General features: G+C 47.5%; 1 protein-coding gene across 1 annotated transcript in view; it reads left to right on the top strand.

Annotated features, from left to right (window-relative positions):
- Positions 1-16,239, top strand: part of LOC142568360 (putative transporter YutK) — a 66,542-nt gene extending 50,303 nt beyond the window's left edge. The window contains exons 2-4 of the mRNA XM_075678360.1: positions 8,729-8,890; positions 13,209-13,334; positions 16,108-16,239. Coding sequence (XP_075534475.1) covers positions 8,846-8,890; positions 13,209-13,334; positions 16,108-16,239 — 303 coding nt within the window. The 5' untranslated portion in view covers positions 8,729-8,845. The remainder of the gene's footprint in view (positions 1-8,728; positions 8,891-13,208; positions 13,335-16,107) is intronic.
- Positions 16,240-17,099: the final 860 nt, after the last annotated feature.

The following is a 17,099-nucleotide window of genomic DNA, read 5'->3' as shown; positions in this document are numbered from 1 at the left end:
TGTCGCTGAAGCGATGTGCACGAGGCGTGCACGACGCGAGGCGTGCAAGACAGCTGCATCAGTGGAAAAATCGAAGGGAAAGGCGCAGAAAGCTTCGTTTTAAATTTCCGTGTAATGTTTACGACGCGTGAAAGGGTATCCTTTCAGGTGCGTGCACTAGATGGCGCCACAATACTTAGGGAGGCTCGGAATCGCGTTGATTGCGCGCATGATTGCGCGTTTCGCCTAAATAGCATCTGGTCGTCTGCGCATGCGCGCCTGCACAGATTAGCAACGTCGCGGCTCCCATGCGCTTGCCAATTTCAAGGCATGGGCGCTATATGAAGATTTGGCTTGTGGGGTCTCTCACACCCGTGCTCTTGGGACAAAGGAACGACAACAGTAGTGCAAACAATCACAAGGGCATTTATTGCACTTTTCATAGATCAATGCCTGCTAGCCGAGTTGCTATCCACAAAACATGCCGATGGGCGCGCGACAAATCTAGAAGTCCGACTCACCGCGACCGGAAAACGAGCGAATATGTTCGCGCCATGCTGGATCCCAACGCCTGGTCGTTGCGTGTACGGTCACGCCAACGGTGGCGCGTTCGAAGGCAGGCCATGCGAGGCGGTCTCGCAGAAGCATGGGTCGGCGTGCGCGCGCGGGACGTCCTCGCTGTTAGCCGATCCGCCGGGAAAGAGACAGCCCGTCCTCCCCTGCGCCCCCAAGTAACCCTGCCGTGAGGCGGCGTTAGCAACTAAAGCCCCTTAAACTTCGTAAAGTAGTGCCACGCTTTGAAGAACGCCGCCTCCTCCTCCAGCGCTCTGGCCGAAGCGGACGCCGCGTCGCTATTGGCCTAATGGCATCACGTGGCCCCTTGCGCCGGCTTCGTTTGTTTACAGTCGCGCTTCAGTGCCATCTTTGCTCGAGAAGCGGCGCTTGTTGGCGGCGTTCCTTCCGTTCCTATTCTGTGTTGTTTTGATCTTGTGAACGCCTTGAAGGATGTTTTGTTGCAAGTGCGATGTCGCTTCACGTCATTTTCAGTTACCATGACCTGCTGCGCGTTTGGATGCCAATGTAGTTTTAGCAAAGGCAAGAGTATGTTCGCGATACCGTCCGGTTAGCGCAACGCGTTAAGAAGAAAGACATGGCGTCACCGAATCGGGAGGGAGAACTTCCGACCAACTTCCTCCGCGCGACTATGTGATGTAAGTTTTGGCTCTCTCAGAGTATTGTATGTGCCAGGCTTGCGTATTGTGCTGCGGGCAATAACGTAGTAGATATTGCACAGTTCACTGTGCATGTTGTCATTTGTACGCACGCTTTAACATGATTTGTACGCAACGTCTGCTTTGCTTATATGCGCACTACGTGGTCATGTTAGTCATATTTGGTGCGCTTAATCGTTTTGAACGCCAACCGGCTTGAGTTCGCGGGCACGCGAGGTTGCTTGCGATAACGTGATTACAAAATTTTTAAGATTCAGCGCCGTCCTTTTGATAAAATTTCAGTCTCGATCATGAAAGCGCCTCAGGAGAGCAACTCTCTGCCTTTTGTGGTTACTTACTAGCCTTCTTTAGGTAGACTAGCTTTGTTTGCCACATTTGTTGGTGGTCGCCCGGTGGATTTGCGATACAGAGGCACCGATGAAAAGCGTGCGTGCTCTCCCGAAACCGTGTTACGTGGTGCGTTCGTCGTCGAGCGACCGCATCATAGGTAATTGAGACGTATGTGCTAATTCGCGTGAGCTTTAAAGTGTGCGAAGCTTAAGATGCGGCGGTGGAGCACTCGCAAAGAAAACGTGCGGTCGCCCGCCCGTTACCTGGCTGGTTTAGTCGTCGTTCGTGCTTAGTCGTTTGCTCGTTCGTTCGCACGCTTGTTTAGTTCACGCGCTCATATAGTCGTTAGCTTGCTCGTCTATGTTACTGTTAGTTTCTACAGTCATTATGCCTAATTGAGACGCGCTTGCTGTAGGACTCTTAGGCTGGTGCGTTTATTTACGAAATGAGACAATAAATGATGCACACGGACTTGTAACTGCAAAGGCAAATCTGTAATGCATCTATGTGAAAATAAACTGTTAACTTGCAACTCGAATGCCGTTTCATATAATTTTAACCTATGGATAAAACATCATTTCACTTGCCGCAATTTCGGCCGCGTCATGGCGGGGGGATTCTTTGCGCGATCATGACTTCACTAATAAAGTAATGTCTCGCAAATGTTACTTCGAAGGGAGTGCAACCGTCCTAAATGCATGCACCTCAGTGCAACTCGGTTCGCGACAAGTACGTCACTTAGTAAACGGACGAACCAACGCACGATGAAGTGTTATTCGTGATAAGTCATTAACCTGAAAAAATTACTGAAGGCCACAGTGGTCTTGTTTGAGATTGAGTCAAGCATTGTTATCGCGCTCCCGCTTCGCGCACGAATGCTAAAAACTCATTTTATTTTCTTGTGTACGCACAGTCCCGACTCGATGATCGGCCGCGGTATTTCTGTCGGCGTTGAGACACGAGAAACATAATAGCACCAGCGCCCACCTCTGAGGCTTTGCGCGCGCTTAGATTGGCAAGCACGCACGTTGGCGGCACTGTAGCTTGTAATACACTTTCTAATCTCCAGAGCAGTGATCTCCGTCAGCCTTTGTACGTCATAGCTCATACGCGCCGCGAATTCACATGGTAAGGGCCGCGCGGATTCTTTAGGCTGAGGACTTGCTGGAAGCCAAGAGGTTGTCATTCGATGGTAAACGTGTTATTTACAACCATTCGCAACAAGATCTTGCGACACGCCCTTGACAAATGTTGCGTACCTAATTGTAGGGCACGCGATACATTCGCAGTCGTCAACGCACAGCGTTAACACTCCTTCAGATACTTTTTTAAGAAATAGTTATCAAAAAATAAACAAAAGCTGCCGTTACCGAATTTGTACAAGCATCCGAATAGAAATTCTATGCTGTACAAAAAGTTACCCGGAGCTGGAAAGCCAACGTGAACGCCTAAAGTGCACTGCCTTGCTATGCGTGCATTCACTCTGCGAAAGGTCGTCTGCTGCGCTCGAGCATCGTAGGCGGCGCCATGGTCGAGGAGGGAGCGTGAAAGAGAGGAAAAACGAGGAGGAGTGAAGGCGGAGGAGGAGAGTGGCACTACTTTACGAAGTTTCAGGGGCTTTATTAGCAACGCAACACTCGCGCCATCTCTCGCACTGCGCCCCAACCACATCGACCGCCGCGGGCATCACGCAGGCCACGCGGCGAAGCCGCACTACAGGAGGCGCGCTATGCGGGAAAAACATCAGGGGACCCGCGAGAGTCGCGCATCCCCACATCCCCCAACCTTAAATCACTTCTTATTCCGGCGAAACATGTCACACGGTCTAACATCAAGGGAGTGCATACAACAGTGGCTGCGCTGAGGAAATGTCCACACGCTGTCCATAGCATGCGAGCCAACTGTCCTTGGGTACACCGCTGGCGTCCGCCGGTCACGACAGCAGCTATGCAGGCTCTACGGCACGATGCCAGGCCAGGACTCCGGAGACGACGACGCAGTAGTCGGTACGAACAAGCGTCGCTCGCGCCGACGCGCCCTGCTGGGAAGAGCCGCCGTAGCTGTCGGTGACCGCCGGCTCTTTTGTCCGCCGCCGAGGGTTGTTAGCTGGATGCAGGAGGCCGCCGAAGTCGCTGCGCCGAACTGGCCACAGCATCACCATCGCCCGGGGTGGCTCGATCGTAGTCCGGGGCAGCAGCGCAGACGATGTGCAGGTGACAGCAAGCCAGGGGTGACTCCAATCACACTGCGTAGATTCAACACACTCGGCAAACACTAAAGTAGTGCAAGGGAGAGGAATTATGCATGCGCATCGCCCACGTGGTACGATGTTCAACTCGGCTAGCAAAATATCAGGCAGCTACTCAGATGCTAAGTTCATGTGAACGAAGCTCGATTCCTTGAGTCGAACGAGTAATTTCAATTCGTGCAAGGCTAAATAGAATGAGGGAAGCAAATTGCAACACCTCAACGCCACGGTCCACCAGGTTGTGTCCCTCCACGTGCGACAGGCAGCTTCGTAAAGCCTTAGGCCTAAATCGTCGCTACCCTGACAACAACCGGCATCCAAAAACACCCAAAATGAGCGCAAAACAGGCAGCCGCGAGGAGACGTCAGCTCTGTGTGAGGTGGTCCTACTCCGCTCGGTGCACACAGCATCCGAGTTGACGGCGCCCACCGTCCTAGACGGTGTCGGAGCGCCCGGTGCCAGGCCGCAATACCAGTCAGCCCGTAGTGGCACCCGTGGCCCGCGGCCACCCGGCTCCTAGAGCCGCGACTTCATCCGAGTCAAAGAGATACAAGAAGCTATTTACATAAGAAATTCGGACCACCCACAAGGCTTCCGTACTCACTCGCTTCAGGCTTGCCACTGCTCCGCGGGCGCTCAGCCTCGCTCTCCCAGGATGCAGACCACGTGGCTCTCGTACTGACGAATGTCATTAAAAAAATACTTGCGAAAAGGCTTAGCATGTTGACATGTTCAAACACACTACAGCCACCATCACCTTGCTCAAGAAAGCACGCCGCCGATGCTAGCGATCAAAATTCACGCTAGGCCTACACTTCGGTTCAAACAAAGGTCTCGCACGAAGCAAACTGTTAAATCTATCGTCCGATGTCCCAAGAGCCCCACGTTGGGCGCCAGATGTCGGGTCTCTCACACCCGTGCTCTTGGGACAAAGGAACGACAACACAGTAGTGCAAACAATCACAAGGGCATTTATTGCACCTTTCATAGATCAATGCCTGCTAGCCGAGTTGCTATCCACAAAACATGCCGATGGGCGCGCGACAAATCTAGAAGGCCGACTCACCGCGACCGGAAAACGAGCGAATATGTTCGCGCCATGCTGGATCCCAACGCCTGGTCGTTCGCGTGTACGGTCACGCCAACGGTGGCGCGTTCGAAGGCAGGCCACGCGAGGCGGTCTCGCAGAAGCATGGGTCGGCGTGCGCGCGCGGGACGTCCTCGCTGTTAGCCGATCCGCCGGGAAAGAGACAGCCCGTCCTCCCTTGCGCCCCCAAGTAACCCTGCCGTGAGGCGGCGTTAGCAACGCAACACTCGCGTCATCTCACGCACTGCGCCCCAACCACATCGACCGCAGGCCCGCATGATGCCCGCATCGACTGCGGGCATCACGCAGGCCACGCGGCGAAGCCGCACTACAGGAGGCGCGCTATGCGGGAAAAACATAAGACGCGCGAGAGTCGCGCATCCCCACAGGCTCTAGAGTTGGCCTTATTAAATCTATGCCTAGGTGCGCTCGTTCAAACTGCGCGCGCCTATAAGTGGAACTGGAAGTGTGGCTTTACACCACAATGAATGTGGGTGAACATGGAGGTTGTGCATTCTAAGAATGTGAGTCAATGCTGAAGGTAGTGCACTCTAATAAGAAAGTAAATGGCTGTATAAAGGTTCCGTGTAAGTGTAAGATGGTGCTCGAGCAGGTTAACATGATGTAAGTGAAATTAGGGCAGCTCCACAGCGGTTCACATTAGAGAAAAAGTCAAGGTCTAATGAAAGAGCCTAGTTCCCCTCACGAATAACAAACATGAAAACACACGGAACAACACACCACATAGTACACTAATGAAACCCGGAAGACCTTGTCTTTTTTTCCATTCTTTATTACAACCATATTTTCAGCATTTTTGAAAAGCTGGTTCCACAGCATTCCCTCTTGCTTGGAAAGCACGTTTGCAACCAGGCTCTAAGGCGGTAATTTGTGCAGTTGTTTTAATAACAAATGTATTATTTTGTTTAAGAATGACGCTCTGTCACTCATTATAAGCTGTCTTTTTACCACTAGTCAGTACAGGTTTGGTACTTAATCAGAGCAAAATAAATATTGATGTAAATATATGTGTCTGCGTTTGGCTATTAGATGTTCAATTTGATATTCAATACATATTATTCTTATTCGATTCATATACGAAAACAGCCGACAGATCCCACGCTCTGTGGGAATCGCTATGCAAAGCAGTGTGCAAGGAGCCTGCCAAGTTAACGAAACCATCATGAGAGCACCAAGACATAGGCAGCTGTTATTTGACCTACATGACACACATGTCATGACATATCATTTATGTTAGTCATACACTGTTGTCATAGTATGCCAATTTTGGTACATTTCAAGTTAACGAAACGGCCATGAGGGCACCAAGACGTAGGGGGCTGTTTCATGACCTATCGTTTATGTTCGTCATACACTGTTGTCATATAGTACGCCAATTTTGGTACTCACCAGTTTAACAAAACAACCATAAGAGCCCCAATGTAGGCGGATGCGTCATGACCTACATGACACCCATGTCATGACATATCATCTATGTTCGTCACACACTCTTGTCATAGTAAACAAATTTTGGTACATACCAAGTTGACGAAACAAACAAGACAGCACCAATACGTAGGCGTCTGTTTCATGACCTACATGACACACATGTCATGATATTCATGTCGTTACCCATCATTTATGTTCGTCATACACTCTTGTAATACTATGCCAATTTTGGTACATACCAAGATGTAGGCGGCTGTTTCATGACATACATGACTCGCATGTTATTAGATTCATTTCATGACATATCATTTATGTTCGTCATACACACTTGTCATACTATGACAGTCGTAGTACATACAAAGTTAACGAAATGGCCCCGAGAACACCAAGACGTAGGCGGCTGTTTCATGACCTACATGACGCACGTCATGATATTCATGTCATGACCAATCATTTATGTTCGTCATGCAATCTTGTCATATTATGCCACTTTTGGTACATACCAAGTTAACGAGACGACAGTGAGAGCACAAGGACGTAGGCGGCTAGATAGATACTGTCAAAGTGGCAAATGTTCGCCAATAAATAACCTTGGTGCCTTCAAATTTTCCTTTCTTATGAAAACTATAGTCGATTGGAACAAACTTGACGCAGATGTATTTATTGAAACGCACACAACTGATTCATTTGAGCGTAAACTGTCAGTATGTGCTTGCTGAATGCATTGTTTATTGCGGAACTGGCGTTACGTGTTTGTTGAAAATTATTTTCCCCCCACCGCTATAACAGCCCGCAAGAGCTACAAGTCTTGGAAATAAATAAATAAATAAATAAATAAATAAATAAATAAATGCTTCGCATTCAAAAGCTGATATTCGCACACCTCTAGCAGAAAGTGATACCCCGATGTGGCACGTTTACAGATGCGGCGGCAGTGAACGTTCTATAGTATGAACGAGTTCGCTTAGAAACAGGTGCAATGGCCGCGAACCAAAAAGGAGGAGAGAGAGAGAGAGAGAGAGAGAGAGAGGAAGCACAATCTTGAAAGTGCAGGAACGCTGCACTAGCGCTGACGTCATACTCTCATCCGCAGCCGCGCTGAAGTAATTAGTTGGCACAGTGGCCATTCAAGAAAAGCACGAAGACAAGGAGATTGTAGCTCTGCTAAGTATAGTCGAAAAAATCACAGGACTGTACTGCGATGAAGTCTGGGACGAATCTCACCAGTGCTTTTGTTGGCAAAATGTCTGCCATTGACCGAGTGTCGAACTGAAACTTTTTTTCGTGAATGTTTTCCTTCCTGTCTAACGAAAACGGTTTAGTTCCCACTCAACACCGGAGTGAAAGAAATAACGGTTGAAATTGGTTTGAACCGGCGTATATTCGTTTGCTTAACCTAAGAACAATCTGCATAAGACCGCGTAAATTTCTTTTGCTGCAAAGCCTATAGGCGGTACTCTTGAGTTGCACGGAAGGAGTCGAAAGATAAGGTATGCGTGTTGGTATTTAGCCTTAAGTATTTACAAAAATATCACAATGCGGAATCACGCGTCAGAAGCAATATGTGGAAGCATACGTCATATACAGCTTGTCCCACATAATTTCGGCCAAAGTTCTAAAAATGAAAGCCACTCCGGACGCGAGTTAAACCAAATGCATAATGTTGGCACTGGCCTAGAGTTACTCTGGCTATTTTTTATTTTCCCTTTAACTAACCGATTAGTTATGTTTAGTTAATCAACTTTTTAAGTATTGGCTGCTGACCCCAAGTGTGATACGCGTAGTTGTAGAGCACCTTGAGAAACATCTCAATAAATTGTTTCCAACACGATATATCTCACGTGGTCCTTTTTTCCGCGTTCCAAAGAAAACCCGCGAAACGTGAAACAACACCACGTGACTGTGCACTTGCGCACTCTTATTGTGCTGCTCTCAAGCGTGCGATGGATGAACAAGGTCTGCTGCAGCGAGACTTGCCTGCGACAGGGCGTTGTGCCTGGTGATAGCCGAGCCATTGGACCGTCATTGTACTATCTCGCTTGCAGCCACGTTTCGTCAGTACCCACCCTAACCTAAAAACCGTTTTTCAACACAAGCAACGAATTTGGAATAAGGACTCGTAGTCACGGCACAAAGCTCTTACAGTAGATTTCTCGTGAGAGCTAATTTCTTAATTGAAAAGGCGGCCGGCCAATGGCAGCGGCAACTTGCGAACAAAGAACTGCGGGAATTCGACCCCTGCATTTTGTCTTTGCATGTGCAGCATACGTAGCTCTCTGAGCCTAGCTGCCCTTTGCAGTTGTCATCACAGAGAGCTCATTGAAATTCGCCGACCGTGCTTACATTACGGCTTTAGGCCGGGATTCATTAAATTCAAGCTCCACGTTCTTTCCTCTTTCGCAGATTCTGCCGAGGTTCTTCTTGGTCACTTTCTGGATACATTTTGTCTACTGCATCGCACCTCTCCGAGCCGCAATTGTCAAGCTAGTCCGCGTGTTCAAGTTTTTCACTGGGGCCACCATGACTGAAACCATGTGCGCTTTGGCCAACATGTTTGTACCTATGGTACGCGCAGCTCTTCATCGTACGTATTGAAAGCGAGCGTTTATGTGAGCGCTATGAATTTATCTCTCCACATTGCTTTCTTACAAAAATGGATGAAGATGAGAAAAGATCCGTGTAGTGCAGCTTTGGGGATTGCTCAGCCCACTAAAAAATATTTAACAGCCTGACAAGATAATACGCACAGAACGCTGGCATGTGACCTTATAGTAAAAGACAAAATGAACGTAACAAGTGCATAAACCTGCATAATTATCGACTTACAGCAGTAACAAGCGAACAACAAAAGAAAACAGAATTACAACACGGTCCACAAATGCTTCGGCGCTTTAATGAAATCAGACCTAAGGGTTCCTGAACATAAATGAGAACAGTGAGGGGTCGCCAGCATAATACGTGTTAATAAAAACGAAAAATCGTTAACTAATAAACAATGTAACCAGCGCAATTATTATTTAGCGATATATATCTTCAACGACCTCAGGATATTCCTATTATACATGCTCAGAAATGCCTATCCTTTCGATGCTTTGATTTTAGGTCTATTAATAGTCAGTTTCTAGCCTTCTCCACTATTACATTATTCACCTTTGCAAAAGCTTGAGGCATAGGTAAAAAGCATAGAAAGTGATTATTGGCCTAACAAAAAAAAACAAAGCGCTCTTTTTTTCAGGGGCACAGCAACGTCAGAAACAGCTCTGACTGGCTGCGAGTTTTATTAGACATCTCAATGCTCATATGTGACCGGAGACGGCGCGTGCGTGCGTGTATAATTAAAGAACACGTACGGTATGCCTCGTGCAGGTACTTATTCCGCTCTTAAAATGCTTCACATAACAGCTCTACAATGGTGAAGCGTACTTAAGGGAAACTGCCATTATGAAACGCTTATCAGACATTTGCCTTCCGCGCACTCGTCAACGCATGTCTTGATCTGAAGCTAAGTTAGGCCTACACTGCCTACAGAAAAATGGCATCGCATCGATTTAAATGTGATTTTCGCTAGTTGCCCAGCGCACAATGGCATAATGGCCGTGGCAGTATTTTTTTTCTTTTTTTTTTCTCTCGATGGGATTGGGGCACTTTTCCGGAAGATTTATGGCCGTGTTCGTACAATAGGGATGATTTATCGGACATGTGAGAGCCTCCTGACCAAATCGGGAGAGTTGACAGGTATGCAAATAGCAATATGTTCATGTGGACCTGCAGCAGATAGGTGTTTCGTTCGTCGCACATCACGCCGGACGGAGCGAACATGTATGATCACTTTGGTGCTTTCTCATGCTAATTTGTCTTCCAGTCAAAACCAGCGTTTTGCCTCTTTTAGCTATTTCTCGGCGCTGGACTTGCGAATCTGGACTCGCAAACTAACGCTCTTCTGAAGCAAGCCGCATCAATTAAACCTAACTTGCACTTGCGAAGCCGTAATGCAAGCATTGCGGTGTATATGGACTATTTCACTTCCTACAGGAAAAAAGGACATTAAAACATCATTACGACATAAAAATCAAGGGCCGCAAACTTAATACATATGGAGACAATTAGGTGCACTGCAGATATCCTTGAAATAAGCTCTAATGACTCACAATAAGAACTAAGCTCAGCGGCTTCGCGTTGTGGCTGGAAGTCATTAGACTGCTGTTTGGGACTCTACATACAATCTTGCTATGGCATAATTATTACCCACCATCCCCGCTTGGAATGATGTACATGATCCTAGAGTAGAATTTTAATGCAGCATGATTGCAGAGTTATGACCATTAAGAACACGGGAAAGCATAAATGATGATTTGAGAAGCTCGGTCGACGTAGGCGACCAGATTTGCTGCATAGCGCTTAACCGCGTAGACGTGTCTTGCAACACGTTTCGTGCGACCCCATAGCATTGTCCCGCTATATATTCCTCCGCAATGCATCGTGGCATATGCTTACATGTCGTGTCCACAATTTTCAGGACAACATATTTCATGCTCAAAAATGGGTGTCAGAATGTGCCGAAACTTCTTTCCTATAAAGTAGTGCTATGTGGATTAGAGCAACGGGCCCGTAGCTTGAAGCCCAGGCGTGGCCCGGCCCCTGGCTACAGGCCAGGCCTGGGCAAACGCCTACATGACCATGCCCGGCCCAGGCCTACGACTGTAAGAGGGGGCCCGCCCAGGCCAGCGGGAAGAACTCAGTGCACATGCCTCAAAAATGTCGTTGCTTAGGTGATGTATCCAAAGACTGCCATAAAACTGCAGTAGCAATAAATCTTTGCAAAATAGAAAAAAAAAACTTTTTCATACGTACGTACGTGTAGGTACTACGTGTACGTAAGTTTCAAACGCAGGCGCCATTTTCGCGAATTGAACTATGGATTGGATCCGAACGTGCCATATCGCAGCCGCAGCCGCCGATTGGATCCAATCCAATCCACCAGACGTGCCATGCGAAGCCGGTCTCGTAACGACCGTATGATCGCTCCAAAATTCCCAACTCCCGTCGTGTTCGGCGCCTAGCATATGACGTGCTCGGTTGCACGATGATTGACAGGAGCGTGTCGTGATTTTGACGTCACCAAAAACGTGGCCGCACCCCGCGGCTGGCTACGTCGGCGCAGAGTAGGCGAATCGCGCGCCGCGATAACCGAACGAACGTGCCGAACAACGATCCGCGATCGCACCCCAGAAAGTTCGCCTTCGTGGATAGCGTTCGCCGCCAGCATTTCCCGGTAAGTATTACAGTGACATAAGCAGCAGTTGCCGCGAAGCGTGCGCAGCAGTCAAGTATCTTAGAATGCTATTGCGTTCCACTCTTAAAGGCGAAGCTTAAGCGTCCCGCAAACTTTTTCAATGCTTTGCTATCCTTTTTAATGTCTCGCCCTTATTGCCAAAGTGCAACATTATATCACTGGATCCTGTTTCTTTCTATCGTTTCCTTTCGGCTATGATAATCGAAACGTGCATGCATGCGCGTCATAGGAATGAAAAGTTTCCACTTACTTGCTGTCAACGCCGGGCACTCAATTAACGGAGTGCAAGCGACAAACTCGTAACTTCCTGTTGTAAGGGCATAGGCTATATGTCACCATCTAATCGACGTAACGGTAATATTGCAAACCTGCCTCATTCTGAGCGGTAGAGACTCGGCATGCGATGTCTTGCGCGCAGAGCATAGAGCGCGCGCCTCGAGGGTACGAGTGCCATTAGCGTTATTTTCCTATAACGACAATGGTTTGTTAAAGGAATCTCTACTTGATGCTGCTGCTGACTTTGGTCGAATGTCAACTCATCGCACAGACAAAGCTCAGGCGGCCTTATGCGTCAGCACAACCGTACTTAAAGGCATCTTTCTATACGTTCTCGGTGTTTCTATGTGTAGTATGACCCTGTGCGTCATTTTTTATCTTCCACACGGTAATGAAGACTGTTTCTTCACTTGTGTACAGAGTGATGTTCGCAGAGCTAAAGGTATTGTTCCATTCGTTGCCTGCCCCGAAATACAAACTTGTGGCAAAAGTCACGGGGCTATTTGATCTTTTTTTTTTGTGCCTGATTCTATACCTTCCGCAATGTATGCAGCAGGATAACGCCGGCCAGTAGTGGCATAATTTGGCGTTGTTTTGTTTCTCATCGTGGTATACTTTACGTGAAGAAATGCAAGATTGCTGCCTGATATCTTCAGAAGTACGTACACTTCAAGTAGGCGCGGGATTTGCCATCCCCTCCGGAGCAGATAAGCGCCCGACGAGAGCTCATTTCAAGCCATAGTATTGTGTCCCCAGCAACCCAAAGATCTATATACTATGTAACCAGGCACCTCTACTTCACCCTTCGCAGCCCTGTATTGCCAAAACTTCTTGTAATATCCACCCAACGCGGTCAAGCCGCAGCTACGATCACGTGCTCTGTTCTCAGGTTCATTTAAACTGCAGAGATGTACCCACGAGGCTGTGAGGTCTCGTTTGAAATATTCGACAAAATACGTGACTACTTTCAAAACAGAACTTTATTTATCCAGCAGGCATTCTGGTGACGCTATGCAAGAGCGCTCGTGTACTTAGGTTCACGCGCACATTAAAGAACCCCAGGTGGTAAGAAATAATCTGGGGCCCTCCACTATAATGTGCCTCAAAGCACATCTGCTGCTTTCGAAAGTTAGGCACCATACCTTTAAGGACTTCCTTTCGTTTTACATAGAATATAAGTGCCGAAACCACGCATTTCTATTTTTAGCGTATCAAATCTACGCTTTTCGATTTCAGATATATTGTCTTTATCCTTCGGTAACTCGCATGCCCGCTTTCTCCGAAACGAATGAGCTGGCCTGTGTGCCGTTGCAGGCGGAGTCAACGCTGATGGTGCACCCGTATATGGCGGTGATGACTCCGTCGGAGGTGTTCACTGTAATCACCTGCGGCTTCGCCACATTGTCGGCCAGCACCTTGCCCGAGCTTGTGGACGCAGGCGTAAGTAACATGCCGTTCCCAATTGCTTTATGAAATGCGGACTTCAGTAGCAGTTTCTCTTAAGATCCGCGTTTCGAAATGTCCCTTAACGGTTCCGACTTCCGCGACGCGCAGGCCCCTGGGCCTGCGCTTTGCAGTATAACCTTGTCCATCCTTGCTTGGTCAAGGGTTACACGATAGAAACTCACGACAGCGTTCGAATGAAAATAAGCAAGCGAGCTCTGGAACAAACTGAGTCTCCCAGGAAAACGCCGTTCGCCGTACAAGGTGCTCTCGTTCGTATGTATAAACACTTGCAACCAGAGAAAGTATACTAGTTGGACAAAAAGAGCGAGGGATTTATCAAAGATGTCATTATAATCACTGAGAAAGATCCGTCGGTTGCACAATCCAAAAGCTTTTGTGGATGTGGGGCTTGAAGTGATGGACGTAATTTTCCGACGGTCTACTCACGCTGGCTGACGAAAGTCGCTTAATTTAGTCGCTAGCCAGGCGTCATCGTTTGTTTATATTATTTCATTTTTAGAGGGTTTACTGCTGGTTGGTATGGAACTTGTTTCTTACCATCCGGAGGTTATACTGTGTGCGAGCATCGGCATGCGAATATCGTGCACCACTTTTCAACAAAAAAGCTTCACAGCACCTGCTGAATTTCAATACAGCCGTTAAGTTAAGCGAAGAAGTCTGCGCGATTTGAATTTAGGCTTATTCTATTCACATTAAACATTAAAAATTGCCAATAAAATCTCAGCAGACTATTACAGTAAGTACGACATATAAAGTTATGGCAAGAAGTACGACAAATGTATATTGAAGTTAGCAATAAATCAAGTATACAGTGTCACCCACATCAGGAGATGCGTTGCGCATTAAAAAAAATTTCCCAAGGTATTAATTTCCTATTTTACAGAACCTCATAGTACTAGTTGCCCTTCCTTTTGAAACGTTATGAATTTTATTGTACCTTCAAGCAATTATTATAATTTATATTTTATTTTAAATATATTAACACATGTACTTGATCTTTCTCGGGTGACCGCTTTTCCCCGGCTAACCAATCTTAAACGCTATTACAAGGCGCCGTACGCGCCTACATGTATCGGGAGTTTCTCGAATGTCATCGATGTTGTCTGTTATAACCAAACCTTGTGTAATCTGATTGTATGTGCGCCGTGAATTGTGTAGTACTTTCTGGAGGGCACGCGGGCACCAGCGATTACGCTGGAACCTTCGATGACTCATGTATAAAAGCCGCCGCGCTTGACCCGCTGATCAGATTTTCAACAGTCGCCGGTTGTGTTGGCTGCTATAGTTCTGCTTTGAATGTGACTTGCTTTTAGGGACGCAAGTTCGCCAAATAAAGAGTTGCTTTCGTCATTCACAGTTTTGCTGCTGTGTTCTTTATCATCACTACAACGTGACAATATGACTATTTTGAGCCTGTAAAGGCTCCTGCTATGCGAGAGCTTAATCACAGATTTATATACAGTAATCAAAAATTATGTAGCTATATGGGTTGCTTCATTGTTATCGGCAATGAATAATCCTTCCGAAGAACTGCAACTCGGCCTTGAACAGTGCATGGGATGCACCTGTTTTACAAAACTATTTCGACAAGTGTTGGGCTGCTGAGCACGAGGTCGCGGGATCGAATCCCGGCCACGGCGGCCGCATTTCGATGGGGGCGAAATGCGAAAACACCCGTGTGCTTAGATTTAGGTGCACGTTAAAGAACCCCAGGTGGTCAAAATTTCCGGAGTCCTCCACTACGGCGTGCCTCATAATCAGAAAGTGGTTTTGGCACGTAAAACCCCAAATATTATTATTATTTCGACAAAACCTTCTTGGTATCTACGTGAATGACCGCGAGTTACGTGCGGAGACAATTTCGCGCTTGTCAATGGTCGGCTGCTGCCCATCTCATGGCAGTTCACAACAGGGCAGCCATGCATGCTGAGATCAGCGTTATACGCCAGTCGTTAATGCATTGGCCAGTTTAACCAATGCCATTGTTTCCACAGGAATGAGAGATACTGCCTACACTTCACTTGTATTTTGTGAGCTGCTGTCTGTGCTTATGATTGCACTCACCGTTGTCATAAAAAGCTTCACCACTTCATCTGCACAGTACAGTTTTGATCGGCGCATAATTGGCATATCTTGGCTGTCCGTTGCATTGTGTGAGGAGGAGGCATCGTCTTTAGAAATCAATACACGCAGGTGATTGAAGGGAGCAATATTTGGTACAACCAACATTTTGTGGTGTGGTAGAACAGTAAATTGTACCGGAAAAATAAACGACCATTGACAGCATAGCACTTCTGTCTGTCATTCGATCCTTTCCTGTCTCTCTATAGCATTGCTCCTGCGTCGTCTTACCCTATGAAGAACCAACAAGCTCAGCTTGTGAACGTTGCCCCAATGAAAAAGCGTATTTCCGCGGTGTCCGATCTTTCGCTTTTCCTCAACTTTTCCGGATAACCAGGAGGCGGCCGCCCAAAGAAGGGGGCTGAGCTGGAAGGCATGTACGAGCTTCGCACGAAACGTTTACATTTTATTTTTCATTCTGCTTTCTAATCTTACTCGTCAATTTGGCGTCTGCCAAAATCTGCCGTGCTCCAAATGTGCTATTAAATGAACGGCGCTTGGAACTACTCGACTTTAAGGAAGGCCGAAGCTCGTACGGCAATTTGCCAGCCAACTATATTTCCAAAATTCTTGTTACAGAGTGAGGAACATTTCTCTGCTTACACTCTCTCCATTTTTAACGCAGATTAACTTGAACGACGTTGTGATCAGCGGCATCCTCGGATCCTTGGGTTCACTTTGCTTCAGCAAAATATACCTTCCCGAAGTGGACAAGGTCAGGGTGAAGAAAGGCAACTTCAGCATAAACAAATCGTGAGTATTGGTGAATGCTTAGTGATGTAGCGTACGGCTATGCCCCCATTTTCTCATGTTTCCGCTATTTCGTTTAGGACGATCGATATAGCACAGGTCTGAAATTCATGCAGCCAGGTAGGTGCTCCTCGACTGCGCAGTAAGGACGTGCAAGATTCTTTAGTGGGATATATATATATATATATATATATATATATATATATATATATATATATATATATATATATATATATATAATGTCACAAGCTGTCATGAACCACGCCTGCCGCGGAGACAACGAGAAGAAAGAAGAGAACGACGTTGGCCAAGCTGCCGCGAGACCGCTCTTCAACAACCGCGCCTATCAACCAGATTCATCTGGTTCTGCGTTAAACACCTCGTGTGTAACATTTCCCCGCTGGCAGACGAAGCCCGCCGGGCGAGTCAGTCATCTCGTGCGTTGTAACGCCTCAGACGCGCGACGTGCGTCACTTCAGCCTTGGCCGAGCGTCGTCCACTGCTCGTGAGACGTGCAATGCGGTAGTTCACTTCGCTGAGGCGCTCCAGAATAACGTAAGGGCCGACGTAGTGGGCGAGAAACTTCTGGCACAAGCCACGCTTCCGCAACGGCGTCCAGAGCCACACAAGGTCCCCAGGATCGAAGGAAACGTGGCGGTGACGCCCGTCATAGCGGATCTTGGACCGGTCCTGCGATGCTAGGGTGCGTAGCCTAGCGAGGCGTCGCGCTTCTTCTGCTCGACATAGGATCTCATCAATTGATTCGTTGTCATGAGCGAAGTAGGGAAATATGGTGTCGAGGGTGTAGCGCGGCGGACGAGCATACAGAAGGAAAAATGGTGAGTAACCAGTGGTCTCGTGTCTCGC

The sequence above is a fragment of the Dermacentor variabilis genome, unplaced genomic scaffold (assembly GCF_050947875.1).
Source record: "Dermacentor variabilis isolate Ectoservices unplaced genomic scaffold, ASM5094787v1 scaffold_18, whole genome shotgun sequence".
NCBI classification, from domain to species: Eukaryota; Metazoa; Arthropoda; class Arachnida; order Ixodida; family Ixodidae; genus Dermacentor; species Dermacentor variabilis.
This window is presented reverse-complemented; position numbering and strand designations above follow the sequence as displayed.